At 38.9% G+C, this 21475-nt stretch overlaps 1 protein-coding gene across 1 annotated transcript in view; it reads right to left on the reverse strand.

Moving 5' to 3' along the window:
• The window catches only part of LOC139723693 (sushi, von Willebrand factor type A, EGF and pentraxin domain-containing protein 1-like), a 73416-nt gene extending 54982 nt beyond the window's left edge, over positions 1-18434 (reverse strand). Inside the window, 1 exon segment of the mRNA XM_071634916.1 lies at positions 17567-18434. Within this exon segment, the coding sequence (XP_071491017.1) occupies positions 17567-18259 (693 nt within the window). The 5' untranslated portion in view covers positions 18260-18434.
• Between the last annotated feature and the right edge of the window lie 3041 nt (positions 18435-21475).

Below are 21475 nucleotides of genomic sequence, written 5' to 3' on the forward strand. Positions count from 1 at the left end.
TTTTATAATGAACAGCAAAATTTTTTGGCGCGAGCTCGTCCTGGACCTTTCGTTACAAGACGAAAGTCTGCTCTCAATTACCAACATGTTAACATCAAGGATATCGTCGTTTCCCTTTCAGTATTTTTTCCCCGCGGCTGATCAGGTCACCTTAAATCCATAACTGTCTTGTCTTAGGTCCGATTTCGACGAAAAAAAATCATTTCATTTGAGTTCACTCTAATTAAACAAACCGACTTGACTGTGTAACAAACTATGTAACAAACAATCTAACAAACAAAGTTTAATGCCTGATTTCCAGTCATGAGCGTTTCATGGCATCACCCTCATAGTACGCTTGTATGACGCAAATCGATTTTTCTTTAAAATTCGTTAAATTAGTACAATGTCATGACTTACATACTCCTCCCCTTTCACAAAAGGAAGTTCAAGAGATCAAATCACATCAGTCCTAAATTCCCTTTCATCCAATGTTTGATGCCGCTATATACTCTAAAATATTATTTGAAGTATACATACTTCAAATATTCAAACTTCAGTTTGGCACATGTGCCAAACTGGGTCTGCTCCACAGATAGGGAGACAATGGATTCATGTCTCATCGCAAAATGACCAGCTACTCTCTATCAAGGACTATAATTACGTCTTTATGGTGGTAATTACTTTTCATCATCTTAAGCCCCGGTCACACAGCACTCCGCGTCTAAATCACGTACAAAAAGTTATGAAAATCTGGTGGACGTGGTCGTAAGTGGTAATTTTTTGGTCAATTTTGGTTTGGCCGTGCTTTGTACGGAGTATGGTCGTTGGCGGCTGTTCCAATGCTGAAGCACTGCCTAAGCACGGCTAACCACGTCCAGCCACGTGTATGTACCGATGTACGCGGATAAATCCATTTGTCAGTGATAAGCTGCTAAACACACGCTATTTCCCGTGATACCAACGCGTAACACGCGTCAGATGACCGTGCTCTGCCCGTGACAGACTGCTAAACTTTCGCGTCTTACCCACGTCTTACCGCGTCTCCCCAAGTTTTAATCACTGCCGGAACACGGATCATCACGTGTGTTTCACGTGTTTTGCACGTCTTTACCACGTGTGCCGCCCGTGGTTGTCCGCGTAATAGTTTTGAGCAGTTCAAAACTTTTTACCGCGTCCGACGCCGTTCCGATTTTTCCCCGCGTCCTGCCACGTCTATAAATCGACCGTAGCTCGTCTTAAACTCGACATCAACGATAACAACATCGTCTGCTTCACGGGAGACCACTTTTTGACGTGTTTTGGCCGTGATTAAGCCACAAAGCGCTGTGTGACCGGGCTTTTAACTTTAAAAAGTCGAGCGGTACATAATGGTAAGAATAAGGTGATGCGCGAATAGAAATATTGCTGAAATAATGATCAAAATTACTCGACTATGATAATCATTATGTCTGGACTCCAATCTTACACATCATTATTCATAACGAACTTTACTTGACGATTAAATCATATCAGTTTCGTGTTGTGGAAATATCGGAAAAGTGATAAAATTGGCTTTCCAGGACGGTACATTAGTACTTTCACAACATACAGCTCCGACTTGAACCTTTGCACATTATACTTCTGGACGGGATTGACTTAAGTTTTATAATGAGTTATCATTAGGTGAAGTTTCATCTTTACCCGATATTACGTTAGTGTTAAATTGAATCTTCAGATTGCTCAGAAAGATGGCGGCATCGAATCCAAATTATCAAAATGTCAAAGGCACCAATGTATGCCTGTGGATTTCTTTTATGCATCCATAGAAAACTGACAGCTGTTTGAATGATCATCATAGCCAGTTGGACCTCCATTGTTTGAACCTCCCGGTTTCACCTGAATTCGTCAGCAGTTCATGACATCGCATCATTGGGGCAAATGAATAACAAGTTACCCTTGAAATAACTTTTGAAGGGATACTCCCATTCTCATGACGATTTCGATTGTAGTTGAAATATCATACATAGACCATGACACGTATGGTATGTGGAAAACGCACTTACACACAACAGACTGCTGCAAAGCGGAAACATAAACAAGGCATTCTCACCATTGCGAAGCGGAAACGTAAACAAGGCATTCTTACGACACCTGTTTCGAGCAGTCGACCCGCTGAAACAATGAAGCGAGAAATGTATCTTGTTCTACCTGTGTCACACAGGTGAACGAAATAAAGGTCGCGCAAGTTCGAATTCATACGCAGCCGGTATTTATTTATCCACTACCTGGGCGGTAATTTATTGCCATCGACATTCTTGGACCTTCTCACCACCATTCGCAGATCACTTTCTTATAGATGTTAAGGTTCGACGAGAACTTTTAATAGAAATATGACGAAAGAATAAGAAATCCACCCCTTGATCCGAGTAAGATTTCATTTCATTTCATTTCATTTCATTTCATTCATATTTTTCAACAAACATTATAAGTGTACAGACCTATACAAAACATAATTAGCAGGACAAAAAAGTAATATACACATGCTAAATAGATGAGAGTAAAATTCGGAAGTTCAGAGATTTGTGCAATATGCCACTGCGCGAATTAAGCAGAATATTGAATAAAATCTGCAACACAATGAACCCATCATGGCCATTCGAATGTGGCTGTACCGCTGAATATGTCGTCCTATGATCTTTTCGTCACAATCGTACTGACGTAACATTGTGACGTCAATCAAGACGACTTGTGCTTCTTACTTCGAATATAAATGACTCGTATTTCAATCAATATCATATTACTACGAGGATGCACTCACGCATCAAGTCTCCGAAAAATGGTAAGAGGCACGATACATTCGTGGAAAGATTGAATAAGTGATATCAATGGTGAAGTCTCACTACCATCTGACCTTGGCGGCTTTTCTTTAATTAGGACGCCCATGGGATATATTCAAGTCTCGATTGTCTGAGAATGTGTCTAATTTCACCTGATTTTCACAGTGGTTTCTTCATTTTTCAACGTTTGTCTTCAAAATATTTTAGAACCTCTCAATCAAGAAGAGGCAGGTTCCATTCGCACGTGCGCGCGCGCACACACACACACAAAGGCAACATAACGTTGATATTTCTTGTCAACGGTTAGACATATTCTATTATCATAAGTGTACATGCACGATAATAAAATAAAGTTGTTAACACATGTTGAAGGGGGGCAGGGGGTCTTTTTTCATGTTCGTTATTCCGAATGTTTGTTATTCGGAAACACACAGATTTCCCATCCCTAGAAGTTCGTTAAATCGAAAATGAAATAGGCCTAAGGGTTCGTTACTGATCCGAATACTGTGGCGTTATTCCGAAGGTTCGTTATTCCTCGGGTTCGTTAATCCGAAAATTAAATAAGATTTGTCATTCCGACGGTTCGTTTATCCGAAAATGAAATAAGGTTCGTTATTTTATTTTCGGATTAACGCACGTTCGGAATAACGAACTGTGCGTGGGGTGACATTCGTTATTCCGAAGGTTCGTAAATCCGAAAGTGTAATAAGGTTCGTTATCCCAAAGGTTCTTTATTCCGAAACACACATATTTTTCATACCTACAATGTTCGTTAATACGAACATTTGTGGCGCTATTCCGAACAATCCGAAGGTTCGTGTAATCCGGAAATAATGTTCGTTAATCTGAAAATGTAAAGAAGATGGGAACAAACGAACATGGGGATTATCGAACATTATTTAGTTTTCAAATTAACGAACCTCTGGAGTTAAATTCGATCAACTCTATTTCATTCTCGGACTAACGAGCCTTTGGAATAACAAACTGTAACCGGTGCTATATTGGTCTCCCTATAAAACGGGCTCTCGTCCGAATATTCTGACTTGTACCAGCATTCTGTAACCTATGTTGTAGAATGGACATGGATAAGAGCTGAAGGAAACCGTGTTCACTTCGAGCTCAAACAGAATAACATCCGGGCAAATAAACAGGTAAAGCTCGATGACCTACTTTTTCTTGGCTTGTCCTTTTCCCATTTTGAGATGACATTACCACACAGTTTCCAGTGCCAGTGAAAAGTTGTTCCTGCAATGTTGTCGGGTTTTTTTTTTTTATTATTGCCTTCATATTCTTCAGCATTGTTTTGAACTTGGAGATGGACAGGGGGCGAGAATTACATTTGCAGGGGCTGGTCAGATGTAGTTCATGTTGAGGACGGCAATAACAAGGCCGGCAGGTCGTTCGAAAAGGGGTTTTCTCGCGAAAAGAGCGACCTTCGTTGCACGGTCGCTTTAGTGATTAGGCAGGTGGGACTAACAAGATAATTATCACTTGTCATGCTTGTGCCAGCATGAAATTCGATTTTACCCTGCGCTGGTATCCGCCCCTTCTTTAAAGGGGATGGCTAGTAACTGATCAATGGGATGGCTAGTAACTGATCAATGGGAATCAGTGGGAATGCTGGGGGATGATTGTTCCAATCCTTGTGGGGTTCATTTAAGAGTACACTATATATCTATTGATGTGTGAAAATTATTTGCTTCAGAACGGTCTCATATTCAAGTACATGTAATGTGCAGTTTAATGCCCCGTCACTGTACAGGCATGCTAACCTAGAACATTAAACTGCTCATTACTTGAACATGAGACCATTCTGAAGCTAATGATTTTCACACAACAATAGATATATAATGTACTCTTAAATGAATCCCACAAGGATTGTAACAATCATCCCCCAGCATTCCCTCTGATTCCCACTGATCAGTTACTAGCCATCCCCTTTAAAGGCCGCCCATGCCAAAACAGAATAAGACAGAGAAAGAAGAAAAAAATCCTTTAATAGATTTGAAACAAAACCTAAAAAGAATAGTATTGTGAACCACTCTCATCGATCATGCTCCCATGAGGAGAAGAGAATGAAAGCACTTATTAAGATTTCCATCATTGTTCTGTTTCATCGCAAAACGAGAGCCTCAGAGTCAGAAACTGAAAATTGAAAAATCAATGTTCAGTGGGACTAACTGTTGGCTTATACAAAAAGTCTACATAGTAAAGTTAGATCTTTTACGTAGTCTAAGTTCTCTAATTTTCTGCCAAAATTCATCTGTACATATAGCAAGCAGCGAACTATTTTTTTTTTTTGTTCTTTTTCGCAAAGGTAATGAGTAGAATTATACACTATCTTGAAATACTCTTTGCTGGCAATCCCCGTTTCTCTCTACAGTAGTCTACGCATGTATCAAAGATGATTGTCTGCAACAAACGTATAATATTCGAGATCATCCTCATTAGTTTGCAAACTAACAATCGGGATGGGGGTGGGGCGGGGTCGAAAGATACAATGGCAGCACCTATAGTGACATTAACATTAAATACACTCTTTTAATATCGAGAAAGGGTCGACAAACGAGGAGGTTAAAGTTTGCTATTCAGAAGGTTCGTCATTCCGATGATTCCTTTAAGAGGAAATCCAGTCCAAATATAAGTTAGTCTGATAAAAAAAGAGTAAAATCTTACGAGTTCAATGGTAAAAATTTCACTGAAATCGGATGAAAAATACGGAAGTTATGACATTTTGAAGTTTTGCTAATTTCTGCAAAACAGTTCTTGTACAGTGAATATGAATATGCAAATGAGTGAGCTAACCATGTCATACCCTCACAATTTTCCATTGATCGTGTACAAAAAAAAAAAATGACGAAAATTCAATGTTTCTGTCATTGAAGTCTGAAACATGATGTTATTCCTGGTTGAATAACTTCAGAATAGTAATCAGTTAGATATACGAGGATTTGAGCCTCGGGCATAATTGCGTTTAATGAAATACTGAAAATTTCACAATTTTATGTACAAACTGCAGTGCATAATATGGTAAGATGTAAGGGAATGACACGCTCACTTTGTCATTTGCATATTCATATTGACTGTTCAAGAACCGTTTCCCTCCCAAATAAACCGAAAAATGGAATAAGGTTTGTTATTCCGAATGTTCGTTAAACCGGAACAAAACAACAACAACAGCAACAACAACAACAACAACAACAACACAAAACATTACAAAACAAAAAGGTTCGATATTCCGAAGGTTCGTTAATTCAAACACGAAATAAGGTTCGTAATTCCGAAGGTTCGTTAGCACGTATAGTGCTTCTTTCCATTTTCGGATTCACGGACCTTCGGAATAGCGAACCTTATTTCATTTTCGGATAAACGGACCTTCGGTTTAACGAACTGTTCAGGATGACGTCAGAATGTTCGGATTAACGAACACTTTTTCATTTGCGGATTAACTTCCATACTCGCAGTATACAGGAAATGTGTGTATTTTGAGATAACGAACCTTCGGAATAACGACCCCTATTTCATTTTCGGATTGACTAAACTTCAAAATAACGAACATCACCCGATCGAGGAATACATGGCACATTTACTGCCAAACTTTAGGTATTATATTGTACTGCGAATCTAAAGTTTAAAGGGATTGTATAGTTTTGGTTGAGACCTAATTTCAGGTTTGTAACATTTTTTGGTGAGATAATGAGAAACCTCTTATGAAATATGAAAGAGCATGTAATTCTATGAGGAATTTAACGTTTATTTGATGAAAATTGGTTTTGAAATGGCTGAGATATCCAAAAAAGAGTGATTCTAATAAAGTGTGGGACCCACACTTTATTACGATCGCTTTGTTTTACTTTGTTTTTGGATGTTTCAGTCATTCCAAACCCGATTTTCATCAAATAAACTTTGAATTCCTCTTAAAATGGTATGCTCGGTACTATATCATAAGTGTTTTCTTGGTATCTCGCAAAAAAATAAAAGCCCAATTCTCATCTCCACCAATACTGTACCATCCCTTTAATCATATTCTTCGAAGAAAAACAAAACAAAAGCATTCATATGATGAGATGAGATCGGGACAGCTTGAGGGGGAGGGGGGAATCTATGCCTTCAAGTCTTTCAAACTCGGATAATTTTTGGCCAGAAAGCTATCAACCTTCTGAACTATTTATATGAAGATCCACGTTACTTCTAGTCTGGCGGTTATCTTGTAATATCATAATTTTGAAGGAGCTACTTGCGGTGAAATTGTTTCAAACAGCGGTGGAAGTATGCAAGGGTTGTTCGAATCGTTGAAGTTTAAGTCCCGGCTTTTCCTAACCGCACATGTTTTGCGGGTTTTCATCGTAACCACACAATACAAATGTAGATGTGCTTCCAGTCCAACGGAAAACCAATGCTTAAAGGGACATTCTTATCCATATTGATATATTGACCACAATGTGGTTTTGGAATATCATAAGTATGTTGTTGTTGTTGTTTGGTCCTGTTTTCGTGAAGTAGATACATTATTTCACACTGTCACACTTATTTCATATATGCATTTCCAATTTTCTACTTTCCAGTATATAGCATGACACAGTCAAAAGTCATGTAAGCTGGGAATATGATATATAATTAATAATGCATGCATTATAAATGCAAAGAGAGAGAGAGAGAGAGAGAGAGAGAGAGAGGAAGAGCAATACTCGACAAGTTGAGAACACCAGAAGTAAAGGAAGCGACTATAAAATAACGTTAAGGTAACATTTCCGGGGGATAAAAGAACTAAAAAAAAACTTATCAATTCACACTCATACAATCTTTAATATAATTTATTTTTTTTTATCGATGCGTTTGTAAGGCATTACCGTTCTGTGATCATGTTGCAATGTGACTGTAACTTTGTGTTACGTGCTCGGAACTGATTTAAAAAAAGTATTCGAAAAAAAAAATTGTGCTGAACATAACGATAACCATAACAAATTAAAGGAACTTTCATCGCGTCACAACTCTTCCATTGGTTGGTATGTGGAAAAAAAGTAAGGAAATAGAAATGATGTTGGGCAATAATGATGTTGGGCAATAATGTATGAATTCCAGCCAATCTCCTTTTCAAAACAAAGTCATCACAATTAAATCATCACAACTATTGAATGACATAAAACGAAGGACCGTTCGATGACTAAGATAATTATCAAAACAAGTCCCCTCTAAGACCTTTGCTCAATCATAACAACTCTGTTTAAATAGAAAGATTGACGAGAGGGCTGATATGTACAGGAAGGTTTAAACACTTCACTGTATTTAATTCACCCTCTTGGAATTCATCAATCCAGAATTATTATCGCAAAGATTTGCGTGGAAGTCAACATTGACCTCACAAAACCAACAAAATGCCGCAAGCCCTGATTTTACGTGAGGACTCAAAATAGGTGAACTAGTCAATTTTGAGGCTTTTATATTTTCTGAAAGAGCAATTTTTCTTCTACATTATTCTAAAGTTTGGGATAATAAAACTAAGAGGAAATTGTATTTTCAGCACTTTTTCTGGAACACATTCTTTAAAAGAATTGTCTGATTAGCCTTTTGATTTCTTAAAAACCATTCACACACTCTTCACGTTCAACTGTAATAACTTTTGTTAAAGTCTGTTCTTTCAGAATCTGCAAATATTAAACTAAAAATCCATGTCTGGCGACTTTTTGTTGGTTTTGTGGTACATAAATATACGTTACTGACAGATTGACTGATTTTATTTGTTACATTTCTCTTTCATACATAAATGCAGCATAATGTCACTTGAACAATGATATTGAATATTGGTTGGATCTAACAGTTAAAACAGCTTTAAGTAATTAACTAAAATGTACTGACATGATTCCATGATAATACAAAATGAATACCAGCCAGTGTTATCTTATGCATATTCAACCTTGAGAATTACAACGTCATGTACCTGCCGTTCAAATGACAAATTAAGCACCTGAAAATGATGCAGAAATGCAGGAGACCATCACTATAAGCAAACGCTTAACGATGATAATAGCCTCAGAAATAGTCGTCATACAGAACGACATTAATGGGATACTCTATAGTCACCCACACAATGAGAACATAGTATTTATAGAAAGAAAAATATGAAGACACAAAAATGTGCAGTGGTGCGTTGTGCAAAATTGGCAAGGTGATATCATTAGCGTATCTTATATGCATATAGTACAGTAATAAGCCAGTTCGGGGTCCCAGTTTGAGCATGAGCATGAGCAGAAAAAGGTCATTTGTACCGAGAGACAGGTTGGTTTTTAATCTCACTGAGATAAGCATCTGTAATGCTATGATTGTTCATGGAATCCTTGTAAATGGTGCCTGCTAGTACATCCACCTGACCGCAAGCCTGGTATTTGGCATTGTTAATAGAAAAAGTTTGCTAATGTATATTAAACCAGCACAATGAAATAGATGCTTCCAAAGGTGTTGATTGACGAACCATTCTGGTCGCTTCATCTACACAGGTTCATTCTTTGTTAGAATACGAGTTCCATGAATTGCTATGTTAGGCAAGCTGCTGCACTATGTCGCTTTGAATTGAGTGAAGTGCCTAACCAACTGAGAAAAATGAAAGGTCATTATTTGTACCCATGTGCACATGAGCTATCTCCGAACTGGCTTATTAGTGACTGCGGTTGCTATCATCGCTTCATGAAAATTCAACATGTCGTTATATCAGTGAAACATTCGTTGTCTCTGCTAAATGAACATGTCCCTGTTCATATTGTTTGATTTATTCTGGATTCTTTGGCTCTTTCTGTAGCAATGAATCCAAAATAACGTGCTCACATTTCACAAACAAACCTATGAGCAAGTAATACACGTAAAATGAGGCACGCAGGTTAACTATAATCATGTATACTTTCTATCTATTGATTTTTTTTAATTTTATTTAATCAAGTTAAAGGGTGTGTACAGTTCTGGTCGAAGTGAAAATGTAGCCTTTAACATTTTGCAAGATATTCAGAAACCACTCTATGAAATGTCAAAGAGCATGCAATTCTAAGGGGTGTCAAAAGTTTATCTTTTATGATGAAAATCGGTTTTGAAATGGCCGAGATATCCAAAAACAAGGTGAAACAAAGAGATCCTAATAAAAGTGTGGCATGTCGCTTTTTATTATTATCACTTTTTTGGATATCTCAGCCATTTGAAAACCAATTTTCATCAAATAAACGTTGAATCCTTCTTAAAATTACATGCTTTTTCATATTTCATATGAGGTTTTTATTTATCTCATTCACGAATGGTCAAAACATGAATCCCTACCTCAACCAGTACTGTACAGTCCCTTTAAAGAAATGCATTGAAAGTTCTAGTTCTTTAAATCAAAGGAAGCTGCGGTGTGCTTCTACTCATCAGTTCGACGATTCAGAGGGCTAAAAAGAAACAAAAATAATGATAACTGTGCCACATGTTTTGAGGTTGGAACGAAAAAAAGAAAATCACACAGCATCCGTTCAAAGTACTTTCACGTATAGCTCCATGGTACTTTCATTTATAACCTGTTCACGCACCTGCCCTGCCGCGGCCGTTTGGAAACCGCGAAGAAAAGAATTGAATATTTGCGCAGGCCCGAGGAAAAACTGTTCTCCGACTTCCTTTTCCAAACACCGTAATAACCCGAGTGTTATTCCTTGCCCGGTTGATTGCTGATCTTAAACCTGGTAATTACCACAAGACAGCTTCCTCCTTTTTTTTCTTCTTCTTTATAGACAAGTAGCCTCGCCAGACAAAAGAGTTATAGACGCGGAAACGTGAAAAAAAAAGTGACGGTACTGTTCACTGGGAGATCGAGCAGAAAGAGAGAGAGAGAAAAAAAAAATGAAAGCAACATGGTGCCAGGCCTTTTTTTTTCAATTATAAGTATAATTTGTTTCTGCAAAATCAGTGCATGCTTTGTGCAAATTGTTGATATCTATATACACGTATAAGAAGCATTACGGAAGTAATCGTTGCCAGAAAGTATGTGCATGTACCCTCATGAATTTCACTGATGACATAAAGAAGTGAATGTCCCATATTTGCATACCATAACTAACATGACGTAACAGATTCAGATATAAATCCAATTTATTAGTTTGAGAAAAAATCGGACTATCGATTCAAAATTATGAATCTTTTAGGTATCGGTGCTGTCATTGCTGGGATATGAAGACTATGCAGTTCATGACGTCATTATGGAAATGCAAACAATCTGAAGAAAACATAAATTAGAATTAAAAACAAAATAAAGAATACACATTCCATCGAATTGTTATTAGTTATAAATGGGTAGTACTATTCCCCTGCTTTCTAAAAGAAGTAAGTCAAGTGATCTTTCATATTATGCAAGAAAAGTGAAAATCATGTTGATTTTTCTTTTTTTAAATGAATAATCCAAATTGATATTTGGGCTTTCATTTCCTTGAAGGGTACTGTTTACCATTGGGATCAGTGATTTAAAAAAATGTTAGAGTTATCACATTTGATAAACATATGTAGGTCAGTTGTATCACAAAACATCCTGCCACGTAGAAATTTCGCAATAAACCCTCTAAATATAAGGAGATAGCACTATTTTCTCAATAAACCATAACTGTAGACAGTTAATTCTACTTATTTCTAGGTAAAATCATATCAAAACTATTGTTCACCTTTTGTTTATTTAACGATACCCCATATATTGATTATGCTGATTAACATTTTTAGATTGGTTGTTTCTATGCCTAACTCACATTTCAGAACTAACTTGAAGTATCAAAGCTAGGTTTTTGTTTCATCTGCAAATGGTAAATGATGCCTTTAAACTCTTAGTTTTGAAGAGCTTCTGTCATCTGCACGCCCTCCAACGAGACATGATGTGCACGAGATTTATAATTAATTCCCGATGTTCATTAATCGGGGCATTCATCTTGGTAAACCCGCTTATGATGTTGAAGGAGATAAGTTATACTGTAGAGCAAAGGTGATGCTGAGAATGACAGTGATAACGATACTGGAGAGTTCTACGGAACCACAATAAAAATTATGGCCTTTTTAAGGAGTATGTTGGGATTATATAAAAATAGACAGACGAGTTGAACTTTGAGAAGTACATACTAGTCCCCCCCCCCCCACACACACAATTATTTCTCATTAGATTGATTTAGTTTAAGAAATTGAGAATTTGAGAGAGAGAGAGGGGGGGGGGAGAAAAAGAAAGGGAGAGGCAGGGGTGGGGGAGGGGTATTGTAGAGGAGAGTTCTGAAAAGCAGTGGAGAGATGAGAGTGCATTTTCCGACGTTTCGGGTGGTCTGCTCTCTTCTTGGAATGCTAATGCTAAATACACACGAAAAAAAAATCATAACGAAATTTGATGAGATAATCCCATTCACGAAAATACAATGTACATTAAAAGGATCATCCCATTCAAGTTAATATTCATTCGAAGATGCAATCATTAACCAATGGTTAGGAAGCTGCTAATGATGACCCCGAGAGTGTCGTTTACCCCTTCAATGTCGCGTATTCGGAAGAATATACCACTACCAGTCAAACGAAAAAAGAATGATGATAATAATACTAATTCGAGAAGTATCCATCGCCAATACTAAGCTGCGACTCGAAATCGGCCGGTTCGATCAAAAAGGCCGACGACTGATCGACAGTTTATTATCAAGAGGGCAAAAATGTTCCCGCGACGAAGGAGATGCTGCCTGGGTCGGCACTACATAAAATGAGAAGAGACTTATGTTTATTTTCACCACGAAGCCAGCGTGATCATCGGCTTCCAAGTTCAGCAGGGACTTGGCGCAATGGCCGAGGCCTGGCGCGTGCCGATATTGTAGTCTCTGTTCAAAACTTCTCGTTTGTTTTGCTATCAGAAGAGCAGGATCCTTTGCTGCAGTGAGGGCCCTTTTAGAAAACGAGTGGCCGAAAAATTTCATCCAGATGTGACGTCAAGTACTGATATCCTTATAAGCAGAAGCCAAATAGCATGTCACACAACCGACGAGTACAGCAGGGATAAAATCAATGCTGATATTCATGGGATTTTTTTCTTTCCTTTTTCAGGAATGTTATGATATCATGCACTTCTATCGCTACCATCTTTGTCACATGGATGCCGGGGGATTCAATGAAACGTTCAATTCAATTCAATTCAATTCAATTCATTTCATTTCAACATATTCTATCCAATACGATAAGACATTGTGACTTGACTTCTGTTCTTCACTCCCCCTCCCCCCCCCCTTTCCCCCCCCCCCCCGGAAATGAGGGTTACTGAGGCATACAAACATGCATACGTTTCGGTGAAACACGTATCTGACACGGTTTAAAATGGAGTCATCCCACGAGAAAAATACCCACGAGTCATACAGCTCATATTGTAAACAGGTCCACGAGTCATACAACTCACGAGCCATACAGCCCATGAGTTCGACACTAGGCAAATAAATCCCATGAGTTCGACACTATAGGTAAAAACAGCCCACGATTTCGAAAAATACAACACGGGGATTAATGTGTCGGTCTCGTGGGCCTTGTTAGCTTAGTGTCGAACTCATGTGCTGTATGACTCGTGAGCTATATAACTCGTAGGCTGTATGACTCGTGGATGTCGGTCTCGTGACGTGCACCCTTTAAAATCATACTTGCAGATTAGATGAGGAGTTGCTGTCACGAAAATAGAACATAATTCTCAAAATATAATTAAACATACAACGACAAATTAATGACTTCTGAGTATCAGAATACAGAATATAAGTATGAACTCGTTCTATTATACGACATCCATTTGTGACAGTGATTAACTTTTGAAAAAAAAAGTAATTACATGTAGGGCCTAAAATTTTGGGATACAACAATTCTCTTAATTTTGACGACTTCTTTTGACTAAGAATTACGCGATGGGTTTGCGCTTTAAAGCGTGCGAATTTAAATACAAGAATACTATAAAAAAAAACCGAGTGGATACAAGTATTCATTATCCATTACATAATTATATCAAGTGGCCACGCAATACAAGAACGAACGATTACTCTATGTAACTGGCTTAGATATGGTCTACAGTTTGAAGCGGTCAACACTTCTCTGGCATGATATATCTAGGCTAACTCAACAGTTCAGGAAGTTGGACATTGGTGAGTTTCCGGTTCTTGATACTCGTGTAGCCCCCCCCCCCCCCCCCCACTGTTGGTTTGATAAGGTCACCTATACCCTGACGAACCACTTGTTCTTTGTCAAAGGATAATTTGACGCCATTTGAGAAATGGATTAATGAAGCGCAAAACGAGTTTAACTTCAAGATGTGCTCAATATCGCACCAGATTATACGATATCCATTTGTGACGTATTAGCTCTCACTGACTAATTACGTGGATGGTATAGTTTTAGTTGAGATGGGGGAATTCAGATCTTAACTTTTTGCGAGATAACTAGAAACTACTTATGGAATATCAAAGAGCATACAATTCCAAGAGGTATTCGAAGTTCATATGATGAAAATTGGTTTTGAAAAGGTTGAGATATCCAGAAACAAAGAGGTCCTAATGAAAGGTGGGACCAACCTTTTATTAGGACCACTTTGTTTTGCTTTTTTTCATATATCCATGGAGCTTCTTGTAGCTCTATGATATATCTTAGCCACTTCAAAAAGATTTTCATCAAACAAACTTTGAATACCCCTTAGAATTGTATGCTTTTTGATATTTCATAAGTGGTTTCTAATTATCGCGCAAAAGTTAAAATGTACACATTCACACATTTCATTTTGTTTTGCGGAGCATATATCACATCGTTTACCAATGCCTCAATATGTATTCGCTAGGTGTGACTTTGTAAAATTAATGGGGAAAACCACGGTCAGAATGGTGGTTCACGTATAACGCCATGATTATGGGCTGCGGCAGAACTGGGGGGGGGGGGAAGGAAGGCGCTGGAGCCTTGGAGCTGAAAAGATACAAATTAGGCATTTATCTCTGGACAAAACTAATCACCAATATAGACGAGGCTTCCGTCCCTTAATTATTGGGGGAGGGGGAGGGTGGGAGGAGCCAGTGCACAAGGAGCACATCCCCCCCCCCCCGACACACACTCACTCGCAAACACACGCAAGCACACATCAAAATCCATTAAAATGTTCTGTTGTATACTAGTACTTGAATGAGCAAGCTAGAAGCTGCAACCAAATATCCTCTTTCTGAAAAAAAAATAAAGATAAAATAAACAAAATGAAAACTCATCAACCACTGAATGTCACGACATATCGATTCATGGGTACCGGATTGATTGTCAATACAATCATTACTGCAAATTAATCAAGGCTTATTTGATGAATGATTAGCATCCTTCGAGCTACTTCCCGTTGTCTGAGACCTTTTAAGACCTTTATGACATCACAATGACAGCCATACATACAAGATCACTGGTGCTGAATCATCTATTCTCATGCAATATTCCTGGGTCTATTGAGGGGGATGACAGGGTATATTGCCTGGTCTATGCAACTCTATCCAAGAATATAGTCATATCCGGGCAATATTTCCATCACAAGCCTCCCCACCCCCTTCGGAAAGTAAAAGTCAATCAATATCACGAAACTGAGAAGTATAACTTGCCGATTCGAATTGAAAGATTAACCTAATAAAGCGGGCGACTCACTCTTCTCGTATGGTATGTATTTCAAACACAGAGAAATGTGTATAAATTATGCTCGGTTTCAGCTAAGCTGTAACATTGGCCCATTTGTATAGATCAATACATTATACGTTTGTTATGACTTAAGAAACACTGTCTATATCATCCTATACCACCTAACCTTATATCTGAACGTTGTCTCTTTTTTCTGTTTTAATCTAATACCACCATGGACCAGGAACATAATTTTCTCTGACTATAGGCCTACGACAGTTACCTCATCATCCTGCAAGACCTCTTCGATCTTCGAAACCGTTGTTGCATGGATTATACCGAGGAGCTTATAGAAATTGTGGGAGAAGTAGGCCCCTTTGAGTGTGGATCTGTGAAACATTACTCTGGAATACACATCCCCCAACAGAGACCAAACATCTCAGCCATTGAATCTATCAAAGGGGAAATCACGTCCAAATGTATAAGTTAGTCTGGTGAAAAAGAGTAAAATCTTACGAGTTCAATGGTAAAAATTTGACAGAAATCGGATGAAAAATAAAGAAGTTATGACATTTCGAAGTTTTGCTAACTTCTGCAAAACAGCTCTTGTTCAGTGGATATGAATATGCAAATGAGTGACCTAACCATGTCATGACCTCACAATTGTCCATTGATAATGTATAAAAAAATGACGAAAATTCAATGTTTCTGTCCTTGAAGTCTGGAACATGATATTCCTGGTTGAATAGCTTTGGAATAGTGATCAGTTAAAACGATATACCAGGATTTGAACCTCGGTCATAATTGCGTTTGAATGGAGAACAGGAAATTTCAAAATTTTATGAACAAACTATATATGGCAAGTTGTGAGGGGATGACATGCTCACTTTGCCATTTGCACTTGATATTCATTGATATTCATATTGACCGTTCAAAGACTATTTCCTAAAAAGAAAATAGCAAAACTTCAAAATGTCATAACTTCCTTATTTTTCACCCGATTTTGATCAAAATTTTACCGTTGAACTCGGAATATTTCACTCTTCTTATCAGACTAACTTATATTTGGACTGGATTTCCCCTTTAATATCTGCTTGAGGGCATAAACATGTTAGAGAACGATTATCATCGTCTTGAAAGCTGCTGTTTATGGAAGACGACAAGAAATTGCTACAACTGGAATGAACCTGTGGACAATTTTACATTCTCGAATTTGTCACATGTACCCCGTTGAAAGCAAACTTTACATCCTACAACTGCTGCCCCTTTGTATCGTCTTTGGAATATAGAAGTGTTGTTTTTGGATTAACATTAATACTATTTTCATTCAGTAAAGTTGTTACTTCGTGAAATAACTTGAATGAAAAGCGGGTTGTGTCCGCCGTTTAACTATATGGGGAGCTACATGGTTTTACCATCGGAGATATACTGACAGCTCCATCCATGGTTCTACATAGAACCCGACCACTGCCGTATATATTAGTACAGAATTTTACGACGCTTCGGCGTGGATTGTTATCATGGAGCTAATGCTATGACTGTAAGAAAGATCTACATCCATCTGTCGACAATGCGGGTGAGCACTTCCCGTCGAAAAAAGGAAATAACAAGTCCGTAAAACAACAGACGGGCTATTGCGATGGCGAAAAGCGTGACTTTGGAACAACACTGCAGTCATGTAATCATGGCATATATAGGCCTACTTAGAACGTCAAAACAGAACCTGGGTAACTCGCAGTGTTACTTCCCTAATGTGTCTGAGCCTGGATTTAATAATATCCTTAAAAGAAAAAAAAGGTTATCAGTAATCAGTAATCATTTAACAGTCAAGTTGTGAAACGTGCGTGCGATGACTTTGACAAGCAAATCGGCAACAATTACTGCACCTTCATTTTTAGTTTCAGTGATACTTTGATACCTGTGGTTACATGTAAAGATAGTGTCAGAGCAGCAAAAGATAACTGAAAGGTCACAGACGCCAGTGTTTCCGTTTGTGCTAGCCATTCTCTATTTCATGTAGGCTTCACAAAAGGGAATATGTGACAAGCCTCTAAACAAATCCCCAAGCAAACGCCGGAGTCCTAAAAAGAGAAAATTAAGGGGGAAAAAAAAATCAAAATTGCACCGTAACATGCGGTCGTTACCTTAGCATTCTCAAAGGCACCTTTGGTGTAAGTCCCACCTCCCACGTATGTAATCTTTGGCAGGTCTTCGTTGAGCAGGGCACATTTATGATGCCTCTTTTGTGGGTTGCTATCGTCCAGCTGATTGACGTTCAAATCTACACGGTGTTTGGAGGAGAATGTAATGATCGCCACCCGAGTGGCGTCGGGAGCGACGGTAAAGTCTGCGAGGAGCTTCTTGACAAACTTGAGTTCGTTGAAAAAGTTTTCGATGCCGACGCTCGCCGAGCTGTCGACGAGGAAGACGAGTTCCACCTGCCCGTTGCTGACGTCGCGAAGTTTCTTGACCTGCTTCTTGAGAAGGTAGCCGAGGACGTCGATCTTCGAAGCAGACGACGTATCCATGGGAACGTTCGCGTTCTTCCAGAGCGACTCGTAAATCTCCTGGTGGGAGCGCTCAATGTGTAAGCTGCGGTGCGACAAGGCCTGCCTGTCCGGCAGACGCCGGGAAGCGCTGGCGAAGAGCGTCGGTGATATCGAGCCATCGGGCTGCGGGTCGTCTGCAAATTCCAGCTGCTGTTCTGAGAGGGATGTGTTAAACCCGGCTTCACCATCTCTCGGAGTCTCCAGGGTACTGAAATGGAGGTTTCTACAGGCACACATGTGTAAACTCATCCAGACCACGACAAGAATCCACAACATATTCCACGTCATTTTGATTCCGGTGAGAATAAATTTCCCTGGGACCAAAGCGAAATAAAAACATCAAGCATGCACGCCACTGATCAACCCACGTCGCTCCAGTGTCCTCCGGTCGTCGATCCGCGATTTATGATCATGTTTTGCTATACGATGTCATACCCCCACCACATCAAAACGTCACCCTGAATCCAGCGTTCACAAAATTAAACATCCATGCTCTGAAATAACAACATTGTCCTGTCATAATCCAGACAGATGTATCCGCGATCCATTCAGCCTGACAGATGTAGAAACACGTAGCGGCGCGCAGGCGACAGGGCGGATTTCTTTTTTCCCTTCATGGCAGCGCGCCCCGCTCGTTTTTCGGTACTGCACGCACGGAGTTTGCCTTGTGTCAATAAACATACCTCAATTTCCTTACTTTTTTTGCGCCTGTAGCTCCTCAATCCCCTAGCAGCATTTTTTTGTATATATCCGCATCAGACTTTAGTCACAAGGGTCTTCACTGCGGTTTCGTCCCTCGATACTCATTCCTGCAGCGACTTGTGAGGTTTAAAGGGGGCAGTCAGACAGAGCACATGTACATTTTTTTTTAATCCCACAAGGACACTGTGTATGCCCTGGGGATTTTCAATGGGGGGGGGGGGGGGGGGGGCGCGAAACTGCATCACCGTTGTATTGGTCACATGAGCCCCCCACCAAGGTTATGACATTGGACATTAGACGGCGGATAGAAATCTACAGTCATGACAGTATGTATCATAACATTGCATGGCTGAGTAAATTCAAAGTTAGTGAATGGAACGTAGAAGGAAAAGGGAAGGCGTTACCATGGACACGAAACCTAGATTCCCACAATTTCCTGCTTGATGTATTAATCATTCATAGTACATTTGCTTTATTATGACGTAAATAAGCACTCAATAAAAATGTAGGGTCAATTTGTGGTCCAGCTAGCTTTTTTTTTCTCTTCATATTTCAGCTTGTCCTACCTCCCCCCTTAAAATCTTAATTGATCTGATCTAGATCTAGTTTCGACAAAGAGCGCGGTTTGATTCGATGTAAATCATTTTTTTTTTGGTACGAATATTGATATTCAGTTATGAAATGATATCACAGAGAAAGTATGACAATAATTGGGTTTTCGTTAATCAAAATGTTCAAGGAGCAAATCAACACTCTTAAAATGTTAAACAAAAGAAAAATAATTCTTATCGTGCACCAAGTCTCCAACAACATCATGAACAATCTTATATCTTTGACGGCTAGATGGGTAATTAAAGTAACAAAACAATTTCTTTTTTTTGGGGGGGGGGAGGACAAGCTGGAAAATGTTGTTACTGGAACTGCTATTGATCTTAAGACTTTGTTACTTTGCTCATGGCCGACTGTAGAAAAAAAATCTAAGAAGAGGAATCACCAGCAAATTACGATTAAAAAATCGAAGAAGACACAACAATCTACCTACCAAATTAGAGACGAGGAAGTTTGCAAAGGCGCCAGCGTGCTTGTGTGTGTGTCGGGGGGGGGGGGGGGGACTGAGAGGTTTATGTTTAAGAAAAGGAAGGAAGAGTGAAAATTCAGGGAAGAAGGAAATCATCTCATTCAATCGAATGTCGAGAGATGAAAAATAAACAAGAAATGAAAGGAAAGAGTTCATGCATGGTCACGACACAAAGCAGACACATTATCCGAGGTGAACAAACTTTTTGATAAAAGAATGGCAAACGAACTGGACCATGTGACCGTTTGATGGATACAAAGATAAGAATATATTGGTTAGCATATACAGTGAATCCACCGGCTTTGGAAACTCAAATTAGCGGGTGTCCCCGGGATCTTTATCTTTATATGCCAATAATTTCCTCTTCATCATGTCCTCTCCTCCTCTTTTTCTTCCTTGTTTTCCTCTTCCTCTTTGTCTTGTTCTTCGTGGCTCAATCCTCTCTTTCTCATACCTCCTCCTCGTCCTCCTCCTCCTCCTCCTCTGTCCTTTCTCTACTTCAAATTCCACCCAGAGTTTCAACAGACATTACTTCCATTTAGAGCTGTTTCGGTGACAAACGTACAAACACCGCTTTATGGCTGGCTTTTACCTGCGACACAAACTTTGGGAAATTCACATAAACCCTGTTGGACTGGAAAACAAAAATACGGCACTTTTTGTTTACTGCGCATGCGTACAAACACGGAGTCGTGCATGTGAATTTATAACGAGTTTGCAGAGTAATTTTGCGTTTTGAGAGCAGCATTCTTGAAGAAAGATATGAACTTATTCAAGCTGTACATTAAAGGGATCGTATAGTTTTGGTTGAGACCTAATTTCAGGTTTCTGACATTTTTTGGTGAGATAATAAGGAACCTCTTATGAAATATGAAAGAGCGTGTAATTCCATGAGGAATTCAACGTTTAATTGATGAAAATTGGTTTTGAAATGGCTGAGATATCGAAACAGAGCGATTCTAATAAAGTGTGGGACCCACACTTTTATTGCGATCGCTTTGTTTTACTTTGTTTTTGGATGTTTCAGTCATTCCAAACCTGATTTTCAACATATAAACTTTGAATTCCTCTTAAAATGGTATGCTCTGTACTATTTCATAAGTGTTTTCTTGGTATCTCGCAAAAAGTTAAAACCCAATTCTCATCTCCACCAATACTGTACTATCCCTTTAATTCATGATCAATTTTAACATCGTCTACAGATATTACACAATCAGTGCAATGATGAAAATTCCAATTCTATCCACATCCAAAATTCAGGATCAGTAGAGTCAATATCCTCTGACCATGGACCCTACGTCCATGCTCTGACATACGGAGTTTTGTCAGTACAGGTCAAAATCTGCACTTGAGCTACGTTCTTATCATGAACGAGAAAACGAACAAACTAAGATGACTGAGCATGAAAGTAATCGGTACCACATGTACCACATGTACTGGTTCCGGGCTTGAACGTATTTGGTGAGACATCAATGATTCGGCCCACAAATGAGTTTAGACGCTAATTGGTATCAATTTAGAGTCATTAAAACTAGTTTGTATCAACAGTGTTTTGGATTTTTTTTTCCCTTTCCTATTTCAAGTACACCAAGAACAACTAAGTACTGGATTTCGGCTTCTGAACACCTCGAAAGATGCCGAAAAGTTAAAGAAAAAAATGTTCGGGAACGGGATGCGTCCTTTTCCTGAGCTTGGTTTCGAGTTGGCGTCAAGTTGTGATAAAA

Source organism: Diadema antillarum, unplaced genomic scaffold, assembly GCF_040938485.1.
Source record: "Diadema antillarum isolate AM-2024a unplaced genomic scaffold, OU_Dant_1.0 scf00000197, whole genome shotgun sequence".
In the NCBI taxonomy this organism is placed as follows: Eukaryota; Metazoa; Echinodermata; class Echinoidea; order Diadematoida; family Diadematidae; genus Diadema; species Diadema antillarum.